Genomic DNA, 15,693 nt, shown 5'->3' with positions numbered 1-15,693 from the left:
AACCCCTTCTAGCCATACATGAAGGTGAATACAAAATCATATCAAATACATTTCCCCCTTTAAAGAAGCGATCCCCCATAGACGTGTTGTGTGTGTTGTACCTCTGTAACGTGAAGCTGAAGCTGACAGTCGTTTTTCCAAGACGTCCTCCTGTAACTCAGTGCTCCCTTCGCAAAATCGCTCTGTAGGGGAGATTTTAATAGAACGGATACACTGCCATTGGAAGAAAAAAAACTCACACATAGAAGCATTAAGGTCCTGCTTCAGTACAGGATAGGGCGACCTGATCTCTGTGAGAGCCAGTCAAGAAGCTGCTTTCTGGTAGCAGAGGGTGCGACCTGATCTCTGTGAGAGCCAGTCAGTCATGAAGCGGTTTTCAGGTTAGCAGAGGTCAGAGGGGGTGACCTGTTCGCTGTGAGAGCCAGTCAGTCATTAAGCTACTTATGACATAGCAGAGGTCAGAGGGGGTGACCTGTTCGTCAGTCATGAAGTTGCTTGCTGGTTATTGGATAGCAGAGGACAGATGGGGGATCTGATCTCTGTGAGAGCCAGTCAATCCTGAAGCTGCTTATTGGTTAGAAGAGGTCAGAGGGGGGACCTGATCTCTCTAAGAGAGCGAGTCAGCCATGAAGTTGCTTGCTGGTTATTGGATAGCAGAGGACAGAGGGGGGACCTGATCTCTGTAAGAGCCAGTCATTAAGCTACTTATGACATAGCAGAGGACAGAGGGGGGACCTGATCTCTGTAAGAGCCAGTCATTAAGCTACTTATGACATAGCAGAGGACAGAGGGGGGGACCTGATCGCTGTAAGAGCCAGTCATTAAGCTACTTATGACATAGCAGAGGTCAGAGGGGGGGACCTGATCGCTGTAAGAGCCAGTCATTAAGCTACTTATGACATAGCAGAGGTCAGAGGGGGAGACCTGTTCGCTGTGAGAGCCAGTCAGTCATGAAGTTGCTTGCTGGATAGCAGAGGTCTGTAGGGAGAGAGGACGTTCCAACACGCCATCAGGTGTCATAGGACTGTAAATCATTACCAGCAGTTTGAATCATAACTCAAAAGTTAAATGAGCCAATGTTACTATGCTGTCCTGTTGACAACTTTTTTTGTTTAAGGTTTCAGGAAAAGTTAGTTTGTGTGTTGCCTAAGGATGGCATGTTAGTCTAGTAAGCGAGATCGTATGGATGGGGGGGGGCGGCCTTTGACACTGCCATCGGCCACTCTCCCATTAGGTTGCCATGGTGTGGCACCTCAAAATGCCCCCAAGAGGGGGCAACTCAGTTTTCCTTTCCTTTTTATATAAGTTTCCCTATCCTTCCCTCTACCCACGCCCCTTTCAGCATGTATCACTTAACACCCAGAGGTCGGCCACATTCACAGGGCCCATCTGTCAGGTATATCTCATACGCCCCATCGCATCAGAGCCATATCTGAAATATGGTTAATATAGTATGTATGAATGTGAAGGGTCTCAACTCCCCTCACAAAAGAAAGATGGCCCTAAATTACTTCTCTAGGCAGAAGGCGCACATAGTTGCCGTGCAGGAAACGCACTTTAAAAATGACGCACCCCCCCTCTTTACTAACAGAAAATTCCCCCATTGCTATATGGCAAACAGCCAGGTTAAAAAGGCTGGGGTAGCTATTCTTCTTTCACATGACTGCAACTTTTCTCTGTTGAAACAAGTGTCAGATCCGGAAGGGAGGTACCTAATTTTGGTTGGTATGTTGGAGAATGTGGAGGTCACTCTGGTGTCTTGCTACTCGCCCAATACCAATCAGCTAGCTTTTTGCCGCAAGTTACTTGAGACGATTATGAGACACACGAGAGGGGCCTTGTTACTCCTGGGTGATTTTAACCTGGTCCCGGACCCAGGGATAGACAAAACTATGAAACAGAGGGCACCAATCAACCGTTATCAAAGACAGAAACCAAACCCTGGCCTTAAGCCTCTTCTGGTGGAGTACGACTTATACGACGCTTGGCGGACAAAACATCCCTCCACTAGAGACTATACCTACTACTCCCATGTCCATGGCACCTACTCCCGCATAGATTTGGCCATCACAGACAAGTGGTCACTACCCGCTCTCAGAAAAGTTGACATACTCCCGTTGACGTGGTCAGACCACTCCCCCCTATCTCTGACTTGGGATGTAGGTAATAGGCATATCCAACCTGGACAATGGAAATTAGGCAGACAGACGCTAGACAACCCCCCTGCGCTTCAGACACTCCAAAAAGCTATCCAGAACTACCTATCTGAGAATAACCCCACTGACACCTCCACACTTAATCATTGGTGCGCTCTTAAATCAGTAATTAGGGGAACAGCTATCCAGTTAGCAGCCAAAATAAAAAAAGAGTATAAAGCAAAGTTCCAAGAAGCGGAAGCAGAGATAATAAGACTCGAGGCCCTTCACAAAACCAATCCCCTTGACAAAGAGGTATACAAGTCCTTAGCATGCGCTCGCGAAAAAGTGAACCAATTTGCATTAGCCGAGGTTCAGCAGAATATAAAGAGGCTTAACCTAAAGTTCTACACCCTGGGTAATAGAGCAGGGCGCTTGTTGGCCCGCAAGCTAAGAGGCAAAAAAGCGAGAGAAAGAATTCATCACATCTCAGGTGCCCAGGGCAAGAAAATCTCAGACCCCTTTGAGATAGCAAACGCGTTTGCCTCTTACTACTCAAACCTTTACAACCTTGAAAGAGATCCCGGCACGATACAACCTTCACCGGATAGTATCGAGCAATTCCTTAATGGTTTACACCTCCCAAAACTAACCCCAGAGGTCTGCCTGGCCCTGAGTAGGCCATGGTCAATAGATGATGTCACCCAAACAATAGACTCACTCCCTAAAGATAAAGCCCCTGGGCCGGACGGATACCCAGCAAACTTTTACAAATCTCTCAAAAATGAATTAGCCCCAACCCTAGTTTCGGTTTTTAATGAGGCATCATCCCTGAGCTATTTTCCTAAGGAGATGCTGGAAGCGCAAATTATTACTATTCCCAAACCAGGTAAGCCCACCACTAACGTACAAAACTACAGACCTATAGCGCTGTTAAATATTGACATCAAAATTTTCGCTAAAATGGTAGCCAATAGACTAGGTCCCTTATTACCAGATCTTATTGACCCCGACCAGGTCGGATTTGTACTAGGGAGACAGGGACCAGATAATACGCGCAGAATGTTTAACATAATTGAACATTACTCCTGTTCAACCGACATGCTACTCCTCATGTCCCTGGACGCCGAAAAGGCCTTTGATAGATTGCATTGGGGCTATCTGAAAGCAGTCCTATCCCGGTTTGGCCTTCAGGGCAGATTTCTAGATTCCATCATGGCCCTTTATACTCTCCCCTCGGCCAGAGTGTTCTCGAATGGGTGCACCTCATTAAACTTCCCTATTAGCAATGGCACGAGACAGGGGTGCCCCCTCTCGCCTCTCATTTTTGCACTGGCGATTGAGCCACTCGCGGCTAAGATTAGAAGCTCCCCTCTAGTGTCGGGCCCATTGATTAAGGGCATGACGCACAAAATATGCCTCTTCGCAGACGATATCCTACTATGCATCACTAATCCTTCCACCTCGCTACCAGCCTTACACAACATCCTGACCCAATACTCAGAGGTATCCTACTACAAGTTAAACGCCAACAAGACAGAGGTCCTCCCCTTCCACGTACCCCCTGATCTATTGTCCAGACTGAAAGACGAATATAGATACGCCTGGCAGTCACGGTCCCTTAAATTCCTGGGAGTACATTTGGCGTCAGAGTCAGAGGTACTGGACTGTAATTATGGCCCCCTCTTGAAGTCTCTTGAGAACTCGACCAAAGACTGGATGTTACACGAGATCTCATGGCTCGGCCGCATTGCAGCTGTAAAGATGGTCCTGCTCCCTAAACTGTTATACCTTTTCAGAGCTATCCCGAAATTACTCCCAAAACGTACCTACAACGACATTAATAGAATCTTCAGCAAATTTATATGGCGAGGCCATAAACCTAAACTAGCTAAGAATATCCTTGCACGCCCTAAGGTTGAGGGAGGAGTAGCATTCCCTGACATTGAAATATATCACCGGGCCTGCCTCTTAAGCCAAGCAGGAGACTGGTTTAAACCTAACTCCCCCAAGCCATGGGTTCGCATGGAATCAGCTGCTCTCTATCCGTGCAGCCCCACTGACCTACTATGGATGCCCCCCCAGTCTCTCCGCGCCTTGAGGGCCAGTTACTCGGCTGTTAAGGCCACCATTAAAGTTTGGCATGACTCCATATCTGGGAGGAGCGATGTGACCCTTCCAGCTCCCCACCTATCGCTTAAGGCAGTGGCGACTCTAATCCCCAACCTAAACCTTCAAAACTGGGTGGAAAAGAGCCTTGCCAATATAGGTGACCTCTACAGTGAAGGCCAATTGGTCCCATTTTCATACCTCCAAGAAACATATGGTATCCCTAAGGGAGATTTTTTTAAATACTTACAGTTGAGACACTGGCTATCAGGACACCTTAAGTCCCCAAACACTATCCCGCGCGTAGATGCACGCACTTATGCAGCCTTTAATCGGTTTGATCAAAAAGGAGGGATCTCGAGGTGGTACAGCACCTTACTCGACCAAAGTGCCCGGTCCAAGCCCAAGTCCCAAGCCCTCTGGGAGAAGGATCTCCCTAATCCGTTGTCCGAAGGCGATTGGGGCTTTATATATAAATCTTGCTTTAAGACCTCCAGGTGCATTAACCATCCTGAAATGTTTATAAAGCTAATACATAGAGCCTATCTCACACCAGACCGCCAGCATAAAATCTGGCCTGACGTATCCAAGTATTGCTGGAGGGAATGCGGTGAGATAGGCACCATTTATCATGTCTTCTGGAGCTGCCACAAATTGCGTCCCTTGTGGGACGCAGTGTTTAATCTGATTGAATCAGTGCTGGAGATTCGGATCGAGGCGAACCCTGAAACAGCCCTTTTCCATCTATTTAGAGGTCATTTAGCGAAGGAGGAGGCCTATGTGCTAGGGCACATTCTGATAGCGGCCAAAGCAGCGATTGCCCAGGCCTGGAGATCAACAAGTATCCCAGGAATAGACACTATTAGGGAAAAAATCCAGAGGCACTACGAATTCGAAACAGCGATCCCTGGCTCTACCTGCTCTAAGTGGCACAGTTGGGCGCGACACCGAGGTCATAGAACTTAGTCTATGACTTAGAGTATATTTGGGCTGTGCGGATGGGCCTTGATCTGACCCTTAGACAACAAGCTGACCTGTTGGTATTGCCTGCTATGAGTCCTCATGTTAAGATACATACTAAGATATATTGACATGCTCCCCCCTTCCCCTTCTTCCCTTCTGTACCCCCGTACTTGATCTTACTGTGTTTGTTTGGCATTTTCTGATTTCTTCTTTTTTTACCCGGTTTTGTTATTTTATTATGCCCTGAAAAACTCAATAAAGATATTATTAAAAAAAAAAAAAAAAAAAAAAAAGTTAAATGAGCCAAACGATTTCTCTTACAGGTAACTATAGTGCCTTATGTTAAAGGAACACACCGCTTTTTTAAAAGGGAATTGCCACTTTAGACAAGGGCATGTAATACAAATTTTTAATCAATGAAATCAATTAAATCAAAACGTTTATAGTTAAGTTTTTTTTAATTGAAATCTAACTGCACCTGCGGAAGCAGATAATTGGTGTGGGAAGGGAAGGGGGGGGGGGGGGTGCAGGAGATACAAAGTGCCACTAGTGTCCAGGGGATTCACAGGGCTGCCTCCATGCATGGGCCGTCAGGTGCACAGTGATCAGATAGCCATCGCTTTGTACTTACGCTAGCATTCAGCAATGTCGTCACCACATTTTTCCCAGGAATACCCTGTATGGTCGTTCCTTTGCCGGTCGTCTTCTGCACCACGATGACGTTTGGTTTAGACGTCATGGGGATGGTGGTGATTTTTGTTGTGGTACCTTAAAGAGACATCCAAAAAGATAAAGAATTACTTATACAAAGTAACCCCTTAGGTGCATGCAGTTCACACTAGCCAATGCGGTGTGAGAATACAACATGGAAAGTTCATATAAGTTAGAGGTTTTCATGCTTAGAATGTACATGAATTGTTGGTGGCCGTGTAACTCACTTATGGCACAGTAGATGCTGTTAGTACGGCTTCTTCTCCGCAGCGGCGCCTTGAAGTTGTAAGCACACCGCAAGGACGGAGCCGCAGCAGCAGGGCAGGTAAGCAGGACGTGGGACAGGGGGAGGGAACAAGTGCCGCGGTGCAGTTTGATTGATCTGGACGGGAGAGCAGGACATGGGACAGGGGGAGGCCGAGCCAGCAGCATGTCAGCTTAGGCCATCATTGCTCTGCGCATACACACTGAGCGATGATGGTTACAAAATGATATCATAAATCATAAGGCATGCTGGTTTTACCAGCAGATTAACCACTTTCTGAGCGATGACGCGGGAGCGCGCATCATCGCTAGTCTGGGATCTCTCTCCTTAGACGAAGGAAAAAGATACAGATGTATACCAATAGAAATGGTTTACTTACTTTACATATGCCAATATACAATTAAGGAGCCCATTTATCAATGAATTTTTAGTTTTTTTAACTCATTGTGTTTGATGAATGGTCCTCCAGCCAATCAGCTTCGAACTATGATGTTTGAAACACAATACAGTTAGAAGCCGATTGGCTGGAGAACAAATTCATCACACACAATGTGTTTTAAATAGCTCAAACTCATTGATAAATGGGCCCCTAAGTATTTCTGCAAAGGATCCTATTGATCTGCTTATGCTCATTTAAGTGCACCTACATAACACATTGTACAGAGACTGCCACCTAGTGGCTTCACAAATGCACTACAAGCCATTGACATATCCTCTAACCTTTATTCATTACAATTAATGCCAATATAACAAACTTAAACGCAAACAGCAGCTAACAAATAATTATAGCAATACATTATATAAATTGCATAGACTCCGTTCCTAAATTTTAAGGTCACAATAACTTGCTAATATATTGTGTTACACAAATGTGTCTGCGAGCGCTTGAGGTAGGGAGGACGTTACTGGAATGTTATAAGGAGACCTGTATAAACTGTGAGAGGTTTTACTGGGCCGTTGTGTAAACCTTACAAGGTGTCGGAGGGCAGCTCGCCCCAGCCTGCAGACAGCAGGCACCGAAACACCTTGTAAGAAAGACAGGGCGCCAGGGCTGTTACAGTCTCAGACTACGGGGTGTTTCCAGATATAGCGCAAGTCCTAATAACGTTCGCACAGCCGGGAACATATAAAATAGATAAAACAGCGGAATATTACAGTTGGAGAAATACTGACAAATCTCTGTCCTAGCTATAGAATCATCCATTTGCGGTTAAACATTTCCAAATAAATATGGAAAACAGAATTTTGATTGTATGTGTTCTACAGCTACAGAGGATGTGTGCGTGTAAATTATGTATTTTCAAATAGATAATGACGGTAAAAGTTTAGCCATTTTTTTTTTTTACCGTCTTACTAAACGTAAACAGCTGAAGATTCTGCAAGTTCCAGCATGCTGTGACTGTTTCAATAGCAATACTCTAGCATGGATGGCAGGCACTTGATGTGGTACTACAAGTCCCAGCAAAGCTGCTGATGCATGCTGGGAGTTGCACTTCCACGACAGCTGGAAAGCCTCCAAGCTCACTGCTGATAGGGCGGGAATGAACATACTTATCTCCCTCCTCCTTAATCCATTATCAGCTGGCCACATCACCACCAACATATCTATCTATCTATCTAATGTGGTCTAAGTGCACCATTAGCACGGTCTATCCGCCGTAATTCACTAGGTGCTGCCCAAAGCTCTGAGCTGAATCCTAGGACGGTCCCGTTCCAATTTAATAGACTGGAGGGATGATCTAGTGTCAAGGCAAGTATGAAATCATGTGGGGGGGGGGGGGGGGGGGTACAGGATCACGGGCAGATTTAATAATGACCCCCTAAGACTAAGAATGATGGAACAGGCAGAGATATACGCATCCTCTGAATCTGTTGAATGCATAAATGACAAAACTAGGAGTTCAGGTGTTGCAGACCCTTTAAAAGCCGCTCAGTCCGAACACCTACGTAGGGGGCCAAAGAGGCATGATTAGGGCCCATTAGTACGGTGTGATGAAGATAATGCACATAGGCCAAGAGCCATCTGCCGTCACCTACTGATGGCATTCTAGGAGCATTAGCGATTTACAATAAGGGGCCGATTCAGAATCGCTCGCTGCGATCAGAGTTCGGCCCAGCCCCGGCGGTTGGGATTTGCGCGTGCGCTAACCCCAGCAGCGAACGGCTTCGGCAAGTTAGTCGCCGGGTCTTTTGCTGCGGGGAGGGAGGGCCGGGGGCGGCGGCAGGTGGAACGTCCGGCATTTTATGGGCGTCAACATGAAAACGCTGGGCATTCCCCTGGGAACACAGGCAGGATGATGCCTGCCGGGGGGTGGGCGGCGGAAGTAAAATTCAGTTGAGACTGACTTATTACCGAGGAAGAGAGAAATCATTCGATGGTCAGCGACCATCGAATGATTTCTCTCCCCTTCGGCGGCATGCGAGGAGATGTATTAGTGTACACCCCCCGCATGGTGCCGAGGGTATGTGGTGGCGTGGAAGGGGGGGGGGGGCGGGCTTTCCGCATTGCTCGCTGCTCATGAATGATCCAGATTCCATGATGGATCCGGGCCGGATACTCACCAGATACAATGTTGCTGCTGATGATCTTGCCCCCCAGCGAGGCCAGAGACTTCGGCACCACTGTGATGATGCTTCCGCTGGTGGTCTTCACATACGTAGCACCGGGTGTGGCTGCCATACGCGCCCCGAGAGCAGAGCTGACAGCCGGCCGCGTGTAACTGGCCTGTGCCCCTAAGAAACAAGAGGGGGAAATAAAAAGCTTTAGAACCCATTGGATTAAAATCCTTTATCGCATTAACAGTGCTCAGTGCCGCGCTCTACAAGAACCTGAGGTCTTACCGCTGGGCGCAGTGACCAGTTTTGTCGTCATTATCGCCCCGTTGCTGCTGACCACCATAATAGGGGTGTTGTTGCTGCTGGCCAGCCCTGCGGACACCGGCTTGGGGAGGATCTTACTAGGCTGGACCTGCTGCGTGATTATTTTAACACCTGAAAGAGATACAAGGCAGCAATGATTATAGGACAGCGTTCCATGGATTCAACAAGTATTGACGTTTTTAAAGTGCCAAGAGATACACTGGGCTGGAGAGTATCTAACCAATGATGCAAGATAGGCTGGCAAATAAAAAAATAAATAAAAAGGAAAAACACCATTAAGCTGGATACACATTGGGGGTGATTTAGCGAAATTCGCTGCTTAGCGAGCGCGGACACAACCTTCTGGGCGAGCGAGCGCATGCCCCCTTCCGCTAAGCAAAATTTCCATCCCGGCATGTGATTGGATGTGTACTCTGACGCACCCATTCGTATTCGGGAACAAAGTTATTCGATGGTCACCATCGAATGATTTTTGCCCGCTCGCAGATAAGTCAGTCTGACTTTTATCTGCCCCGGAGATGGTCAAAAAAAGGGGAGGGCACTGATGTCAGGCACAAGCCCAGTGTAGGCTTCGTCCCACCTGCGTTTGCATGGGGACACCCAGCGTTTTTGTGGGCGCGCCCCAGGAAATGCCTGGCGTCCCCTCTGTACGAATGCCTTGGCGCTCGTACAGCGGCCCTGCACATGCGTATATTCGCCTATAGGCATGTGCAGAACCGCACCATCGGTTCCCAGCACGAATAAACTGGGGACGATCCTTACTGAATCACGCCCTATAAATTTACCTTTTCCAATCTGGCTGGTTGGAATGAAAATCTGGTAATGTCTGGGAACAAATTACAATAAACCATATGCTCCCAAAGCTGGAAAATGGACAAAAAACAGTAATTTGCATAAATTGATTAAAACAAAGGGCTTTAACCAGTTTGTCTGAATGACCATTCGGTTCCATGTTTGGGAGCAAAAAAAGAGTCATAATAATAATAATAAATTACCCCCAGAAAATACCAGGTTTTCATTCCAACAAGTCAATATTGGAAAGATAACCTTATAGTGTGTATCCAGCTTCATACCTTTATCTCTACAGACTAAAAAACTGAGAACAGAGAGAGGTCTGCCCAAAAAACTAACTTTCAATGCCCAGCACCCATGAAATGCCATAGGTACACCAAAACTGCCAAAACCCCATTGGCTAAATATCTGTCAACAGCACGCAGGGGGCTCGTCATGTGCCGGGAGCATCGGCCAATCGCTAACCACCTCTATGGGATGTGTTTGTTTCTTCGGTCAACCCCATAGACTGAACATCTATACAGCGATCAATGCATTCATTCTCTGCAATATCATATTTTAGGGGAAGGTGTTTTATATTAAATCATATTTTGGTGGACAGTTTACTAATCGGTACAACCCCTTAATTACAGGACACTGTGCAGAATAAATTAACAGCAGGCTGAAGAAACAAACCAATGAAAAGAATGTTAATTGCGGCTTTAAACATGGCGTCTACTTACCCGACTCCTGCTTAATCTGTATGGTGGGCTTGATTCCTGGGGGCATCTGTGGCTGTGGGGTAGAAGACGGGTGAGAGAGAGTGGTTGGCTGAGCCAGCTGATGGATCTGATGCTTGGGAGCCTGCTGGTACTGCTTGGGAAACTGAGCCAGGATTTGGCCGGGAGTGGCAATCAGGCCCTTAGGGGAGGGCAGTCTGCTGGACGCGACCTTCACCGCCGACGTGGAGATACCTAAAGCGGGGACATATGTAAGGCTGTATTGTGGGCGGTTACACAGCATTGGAATTCCTCCTCAGAGATGGGTGGGGGTCGGCCTTACCTTGTGCCATCGTGGACATGACCAGGGACGGGCTGGAAGACACCATGGTGGTCACCGCAATGCTTCCCGCGGACAGCGCTTGAGACAGGCCGCTGGTGTTGCCGCTGCTGCTGCTAATGACGGAGGACTGGGAGGAGGAGATCACCACCGGCTGCTTCTGTGTGGTGGAGGTTATGACGGATGTGGGGATCAGCTTGGTGACGGCGGCGTAATTGTGAGACTTCGATAAAATGTTTGGAACGAACGTGGAGCTCGGGGAGGTCGTTACGATAATGACCTGCGGAAGAATACAGAACGTTACCACCTCAGTACTCCTAACAGGCCGGACAATGACGGAATGAGGCCAACGGGATGCTGGCGGAGTGAATCTGGCCACATCGGCTAGTCGTGGCCACACAAACAAGCCCGATTCGTGTGATACCCGTGCTATCCTGATAATAATTGATCACCAGACACTCGCTCTGATTGGTTGATATACCATAGGTAGGCATTGACAGAAGGTCGACATGGACAACACAAGTTCCCCATGGTTTTTAGTGTCTGTTGACATGGGCACTGTATAAGTATACTGTCGACCTAAGGTATGCTGACCACCCTTAGGTGTTGACCTAGTCATGGTCGACCAATAGTGGGCAACCTAGTTATTGCTGACCCAGGGAATCCTCTTACCAAGTCATTAGTACCGTACCAGACACAATATGTATAGGATCCTTCCCACCCACTGACCTTCTGTGTGGACGTGTTGGTGGTCTGTGTGGTGGGTTTGGTGAAGGTGATTTTCACCGGCGACATGTGCGGTGGCAAGGAGTTGGCGATGCTCTGCATGATGTTGCTCATTTTAGGACTGCCAGTGACCGGCACGGTAATAGTCTTCGAGACTGGTGTTGTGGGCTTGGGGACATCTTTTAGGACCACGGGAGAGGAGCTGTTGGAGTTTGTGCGTCGTCGTTTCCGGGGCTTCTCGTCGTCGTCTGAGCAGTTGACACCTGAGAGGGAAAGTCATTAACTCATAATTCAGCCTTTTTATTGTTTGAAGAAATCAAAAGGAAAAAACCTGCGCACATAAGCTTTCTTGATTAAATATAGAAGTTAAAAAAATTAATTTGATTCACATAAAAAGTGTGAACCTGGGCAGTACGGATGGTGTAATGGTTACATTACTGCCTCACAGCGCTGAGGACATGGGTTCTATCCCCACCATGTGCTATATATACAGGGCAGTACGGACGGTGTAATGGTTACATTACTGCCTCACAGCACTGAGGACATGGGTTCTATCCCCACCATGTGTTATAGATACGGGGCAGTACGGATGGTGTAATGGTTAGCATTACTACCTCACAGCGCTGAGGTCATGGGTTCTATCCCCACCATGTGTTATATATACGGGGCAGTACGGATGGTGTAATGGTTACATTACAGCTTCACAGCGCTGAGGTCATGGGTTCTATCCCCACCATGTGTTATATATACGGGGCAGTACGGACGGTGTAATGGTTAGTATTACTGCCTCACAGCACTGAGGACATGGGTTCTATCCCCACCATGTGTTATATATACGGGCAGTACGGGCGGTGTAATGGTTACATTACTGCCTCACAGCACTGAGGACATGGGTTCTATCCCCACCATGTGTTATATATACGGGGCAGTACGGATGGTGTAATGGTTACATTACAGCTTCACAGCGCTGAGGTCATGGGTTCTATCCCCACCATGTGTTATATATACGGGGCAGTACGGACGGTGTAATGGTTATAGCATTACAGCTTCACAGCGCTGAGGTCATGGGTTCTATCCCCACCATGTGTTATATATACACGGGGCAGTACGGATGGTGTAATGGTTAGCATTACTGCCTCACAGCGCTGAGGTCATGGGTTCTATCCCCACCATGTGTTATATATATACGGGGCAGCACGGATGGTGTAATGGTTAGCATTACTGCCTCACAGCACTGAGGTCATGGGTTCTATCCCCACCATGTGTTATATATACGGGGCAGTACAGACGGTGTAATGGTTAGCATTACTGCCTCACAGCAGTGGGTACTTGTGAGTTATCCGGGCGTCCGATTTTTAAATCGGGTCGGATCGGGACATCGCATCGCATGCGACCATCGGATGCGATGCGATGCGATGACCCGATTTTTCCATAGGAATCAATGTTAAAATGGACTGAGTCCATTTTAACATGGAATTCAATGGGAAAAAGGGGTCCTTTTCATACCCCTACTATCCAAGTGGGCATGGAGTTGGATATAAACCTGTGGCGAGCGTAGCGAGCCACCGAGCCCGAAGCGTGGCGAGCGTAGCGAGCCCCGCGAGGGGACACGGAATACCGTCCCCTCGCGGGGCTCGCTTCGCTCGCCACGCTTCGGGCTCGGTGGCTCGCTACGCTCGCCACAGGTTTATATCCAACTCCATGCCCACTTGGATAGTAGGGGTATGAAAAGGACCCCTTTTTCCCATTGAATTCCATGTTAAAATGGACTCAGTCCATTTTAACATTGATTCCTATGGAAAAATCGGGTCATCGCATCCGATGGTCGCATGCGATGCGATATCGTATCGCATCGCATCTGATTGTATGCCTTAACTTAAGGCATACAATCAAAAAATCGGACGCCCAGATAACTCACAAGTACCCAGCAGTGAGGTCATGGGTTCTATTCCCACCATGTGTTATACATACGGGGCAGTACTGACGGTGTAATGGTTAGCATTAATGCCTCACAGTGCTGAGGCCATGGGTTCTATCCCCACCATGTGTTATATATACGAAGCAGTACGGATGGTGTAATGGTTAGCATTACTGTCTCACAGCACTGAGGTCATGGGTTCTATCCCCACCATGTGTTATATATACGGGGCAGTACGGACGGTGTAATGGTTACATTACTGCCTCACAGCACTGAGGTCATGGGTTCTATCCCCACCATGTGTTATATATACGGGGCAGTACAGACGGTGTAATGGTTACATTACTGCCTCACAGCACTGAGGTCATGGGTTCTATCCCCACCATGTGTTATATATACGGGGCAGTACAGACGGTGTAATGGTTACATTACTGCCTCACAGCACTGAGGTCATGGGTTATATCCCCACCATGTGCTATATATACGGGGCAGTACGGACGGTGTAATGGTTACATTACTGCCTCACAGCGCTGAGGTCATGGGTTCTATCCCCACCATGTGTTATATATCCGGAGCAGTACGGACGGTGTAATGGTTATCATTACTGCCTCACAGCACTGAGGTCATGGGTTCTATCCCCTCCATGTGTTATATATACAGGGCAGTACGGATGGTGTAATGGTTACATTACTGCCTCACAGCACTGAGGTCATGGGTTCTATCCCCACCATGTGTTATATATACGGGGCAGTACGGACGGTGTAATGGTTACATTACTGCCTCACAGCACTGAGGTCATGGGTTCTATCCCCACCATGTGTTATATATACGGGGCAGTACGGATGGTGTAGTGGTTACATTACTGCCTCACAGCGCTGAGGTCATGGGTTCTATCCCAACCATGTGTTATATATACGGGGCAGTACGGATGGTGTAATGGTTACATTACTGTCTCACAGCACTGAGGCAATGGGTTCTATCCCCACCATGTGTTATATGTACCGGGCAGTACGGACGGTGTAATGGTTACATTACTGCCTCACAGCACTGAGGCCATGGGTTCTATCCCCACCATGTGTTATCTATACGGGGCAGCACGGATGGTGTAATGGTTAGCATTACTGTCTCACAGCACTGAGGTCATGGGTTCTATCCCCACCATGTGTTATATATACGGGGCAGTACGGACGGTGTAATGGTTACATTACTGCCTCACAGCACTGAGGTCATGGGTTCTATCCCCACCATGTGTTATATATACGGGGCAGTACGGACGGTGTAATGGTTAGCATTACTGCCTCACAGTGCTGAGGTCATGGGTTCTATCCCCACCATGTGTTATATATACGGGGCAGTACGGACGGTGTAATGGTTACATTACTGCCTCACAGCACTGAGGTCATGGGTTCTATCCCCACCATGTGTTCTATATACGGGGCAGTACGGACGGTGTAATGGTTACATTACTGCCTCACAGCACTGAGGCCATGGGTTCTATCCCCACCATGTGTTATATATACGGGTCAATACGGACAGTGTAATGGTTACATTACTGCCTCACAGCACTGAGGCCATGGGTTCTATCCCCACCATGTGTTATATATACGGGTCAATACGGACAGTGTAATGGTTAGCATTACTGCCTCACAGCGCTGAGGTCATGGGTTCTATCCCCACCATGTTTTATATATACGGGGCAGTACGGACGGTGTTATGGTTACATTACTGCCTCACAGCACTGAGGCCATGGGTTCTATCCCCACCATGTGTTATATATACGGGGCAGTACGGATGGTGTAATGGTTAGCATTACTGCCTCACAGCACTGAGGTCATGGGTTCTATCCCCACCATGTGTTATATATACGGGGCAGTACGGACGGTGTAATGGTTATCATTGCTGCCTCACAGCGCTGAGGTCATGGGTTCTATCCCCACCATGTGTTATATATACGGGGCAGTATGGACGGTGTTATGGTTACATTACTGCCTCACAGCACTGAGGCCATGGGTTCTATTCCCACCATGTGTTATATATACGGGGCAGTACGGACGGTGTAATGGTTACACTACTGCCTCACAGCACTGAGGCAATGGGTTCTATCCCCACCAGGTGTTATATATACGGGGCAGTACGGACGGTGTAATGGTTACATT

The 15,693-nt window shown here is 47.7% G+C and overlaps 1 protein-coding gene across 3 annotated transcripts in view; it reads right to left on the bottom strand.

The window, feature by feature from the left end:
• EMSY (EMSY transcriptional repressor, BRCA2 interacting) overlaps positions 1-15,693 on the bottom strand; it is a 42,539-nt gene that overhangs the window by 18,316 nt on the left and 8,530 nt on the right. For all 3 annotated transcript variants that reach the window (XM_083170259.1, XM_083170260.1, XM_083170261.1), the window contains exons 6-12: positions 11,623-11,882; positions 10,897-11,173; positions 10,578-10,808; positions 9,025-9,174; positions 8,746-8,916; positions 5,839-5,975; positions 102-182 (exon numbers count right to left, since the gene is read on the bottom strand). In XM_083170259.1, coding sequence (XP_083026385.1) covers positions 102-182; positions 5,839-5,975; positions 8,746-8,916; positions 9,025-9,174; positions 10,578-10,808; positions 10,897-11,173; positions 11,623-11,882 — 1,307 coding nt within the window. The remainder of the gene's footprint in view (positions 1-101; positions 183-5,838; positions 5,976-8,745; positions 8,917-9,024; positions 9,175-10,577; positions 10,809-10,896; positions 11,174-11,622; positions 11,883-15,693) is intronic.

This window comes from Crinia signifera, chromosome 2 (assembly GCF_055691185.1).
Source record: "Crinia signifera chromosome 2, ASM5569118v1, whole genome shotgun sequence".
NCBI lineage: Eukaryota > Metazoa > Chordata > Amphibia > Anura > Myobatrachidae > Crinia > Crinia signifera.
This window is presented reverse-complemented; position numbering and strand designations above follow the sequence as displayed.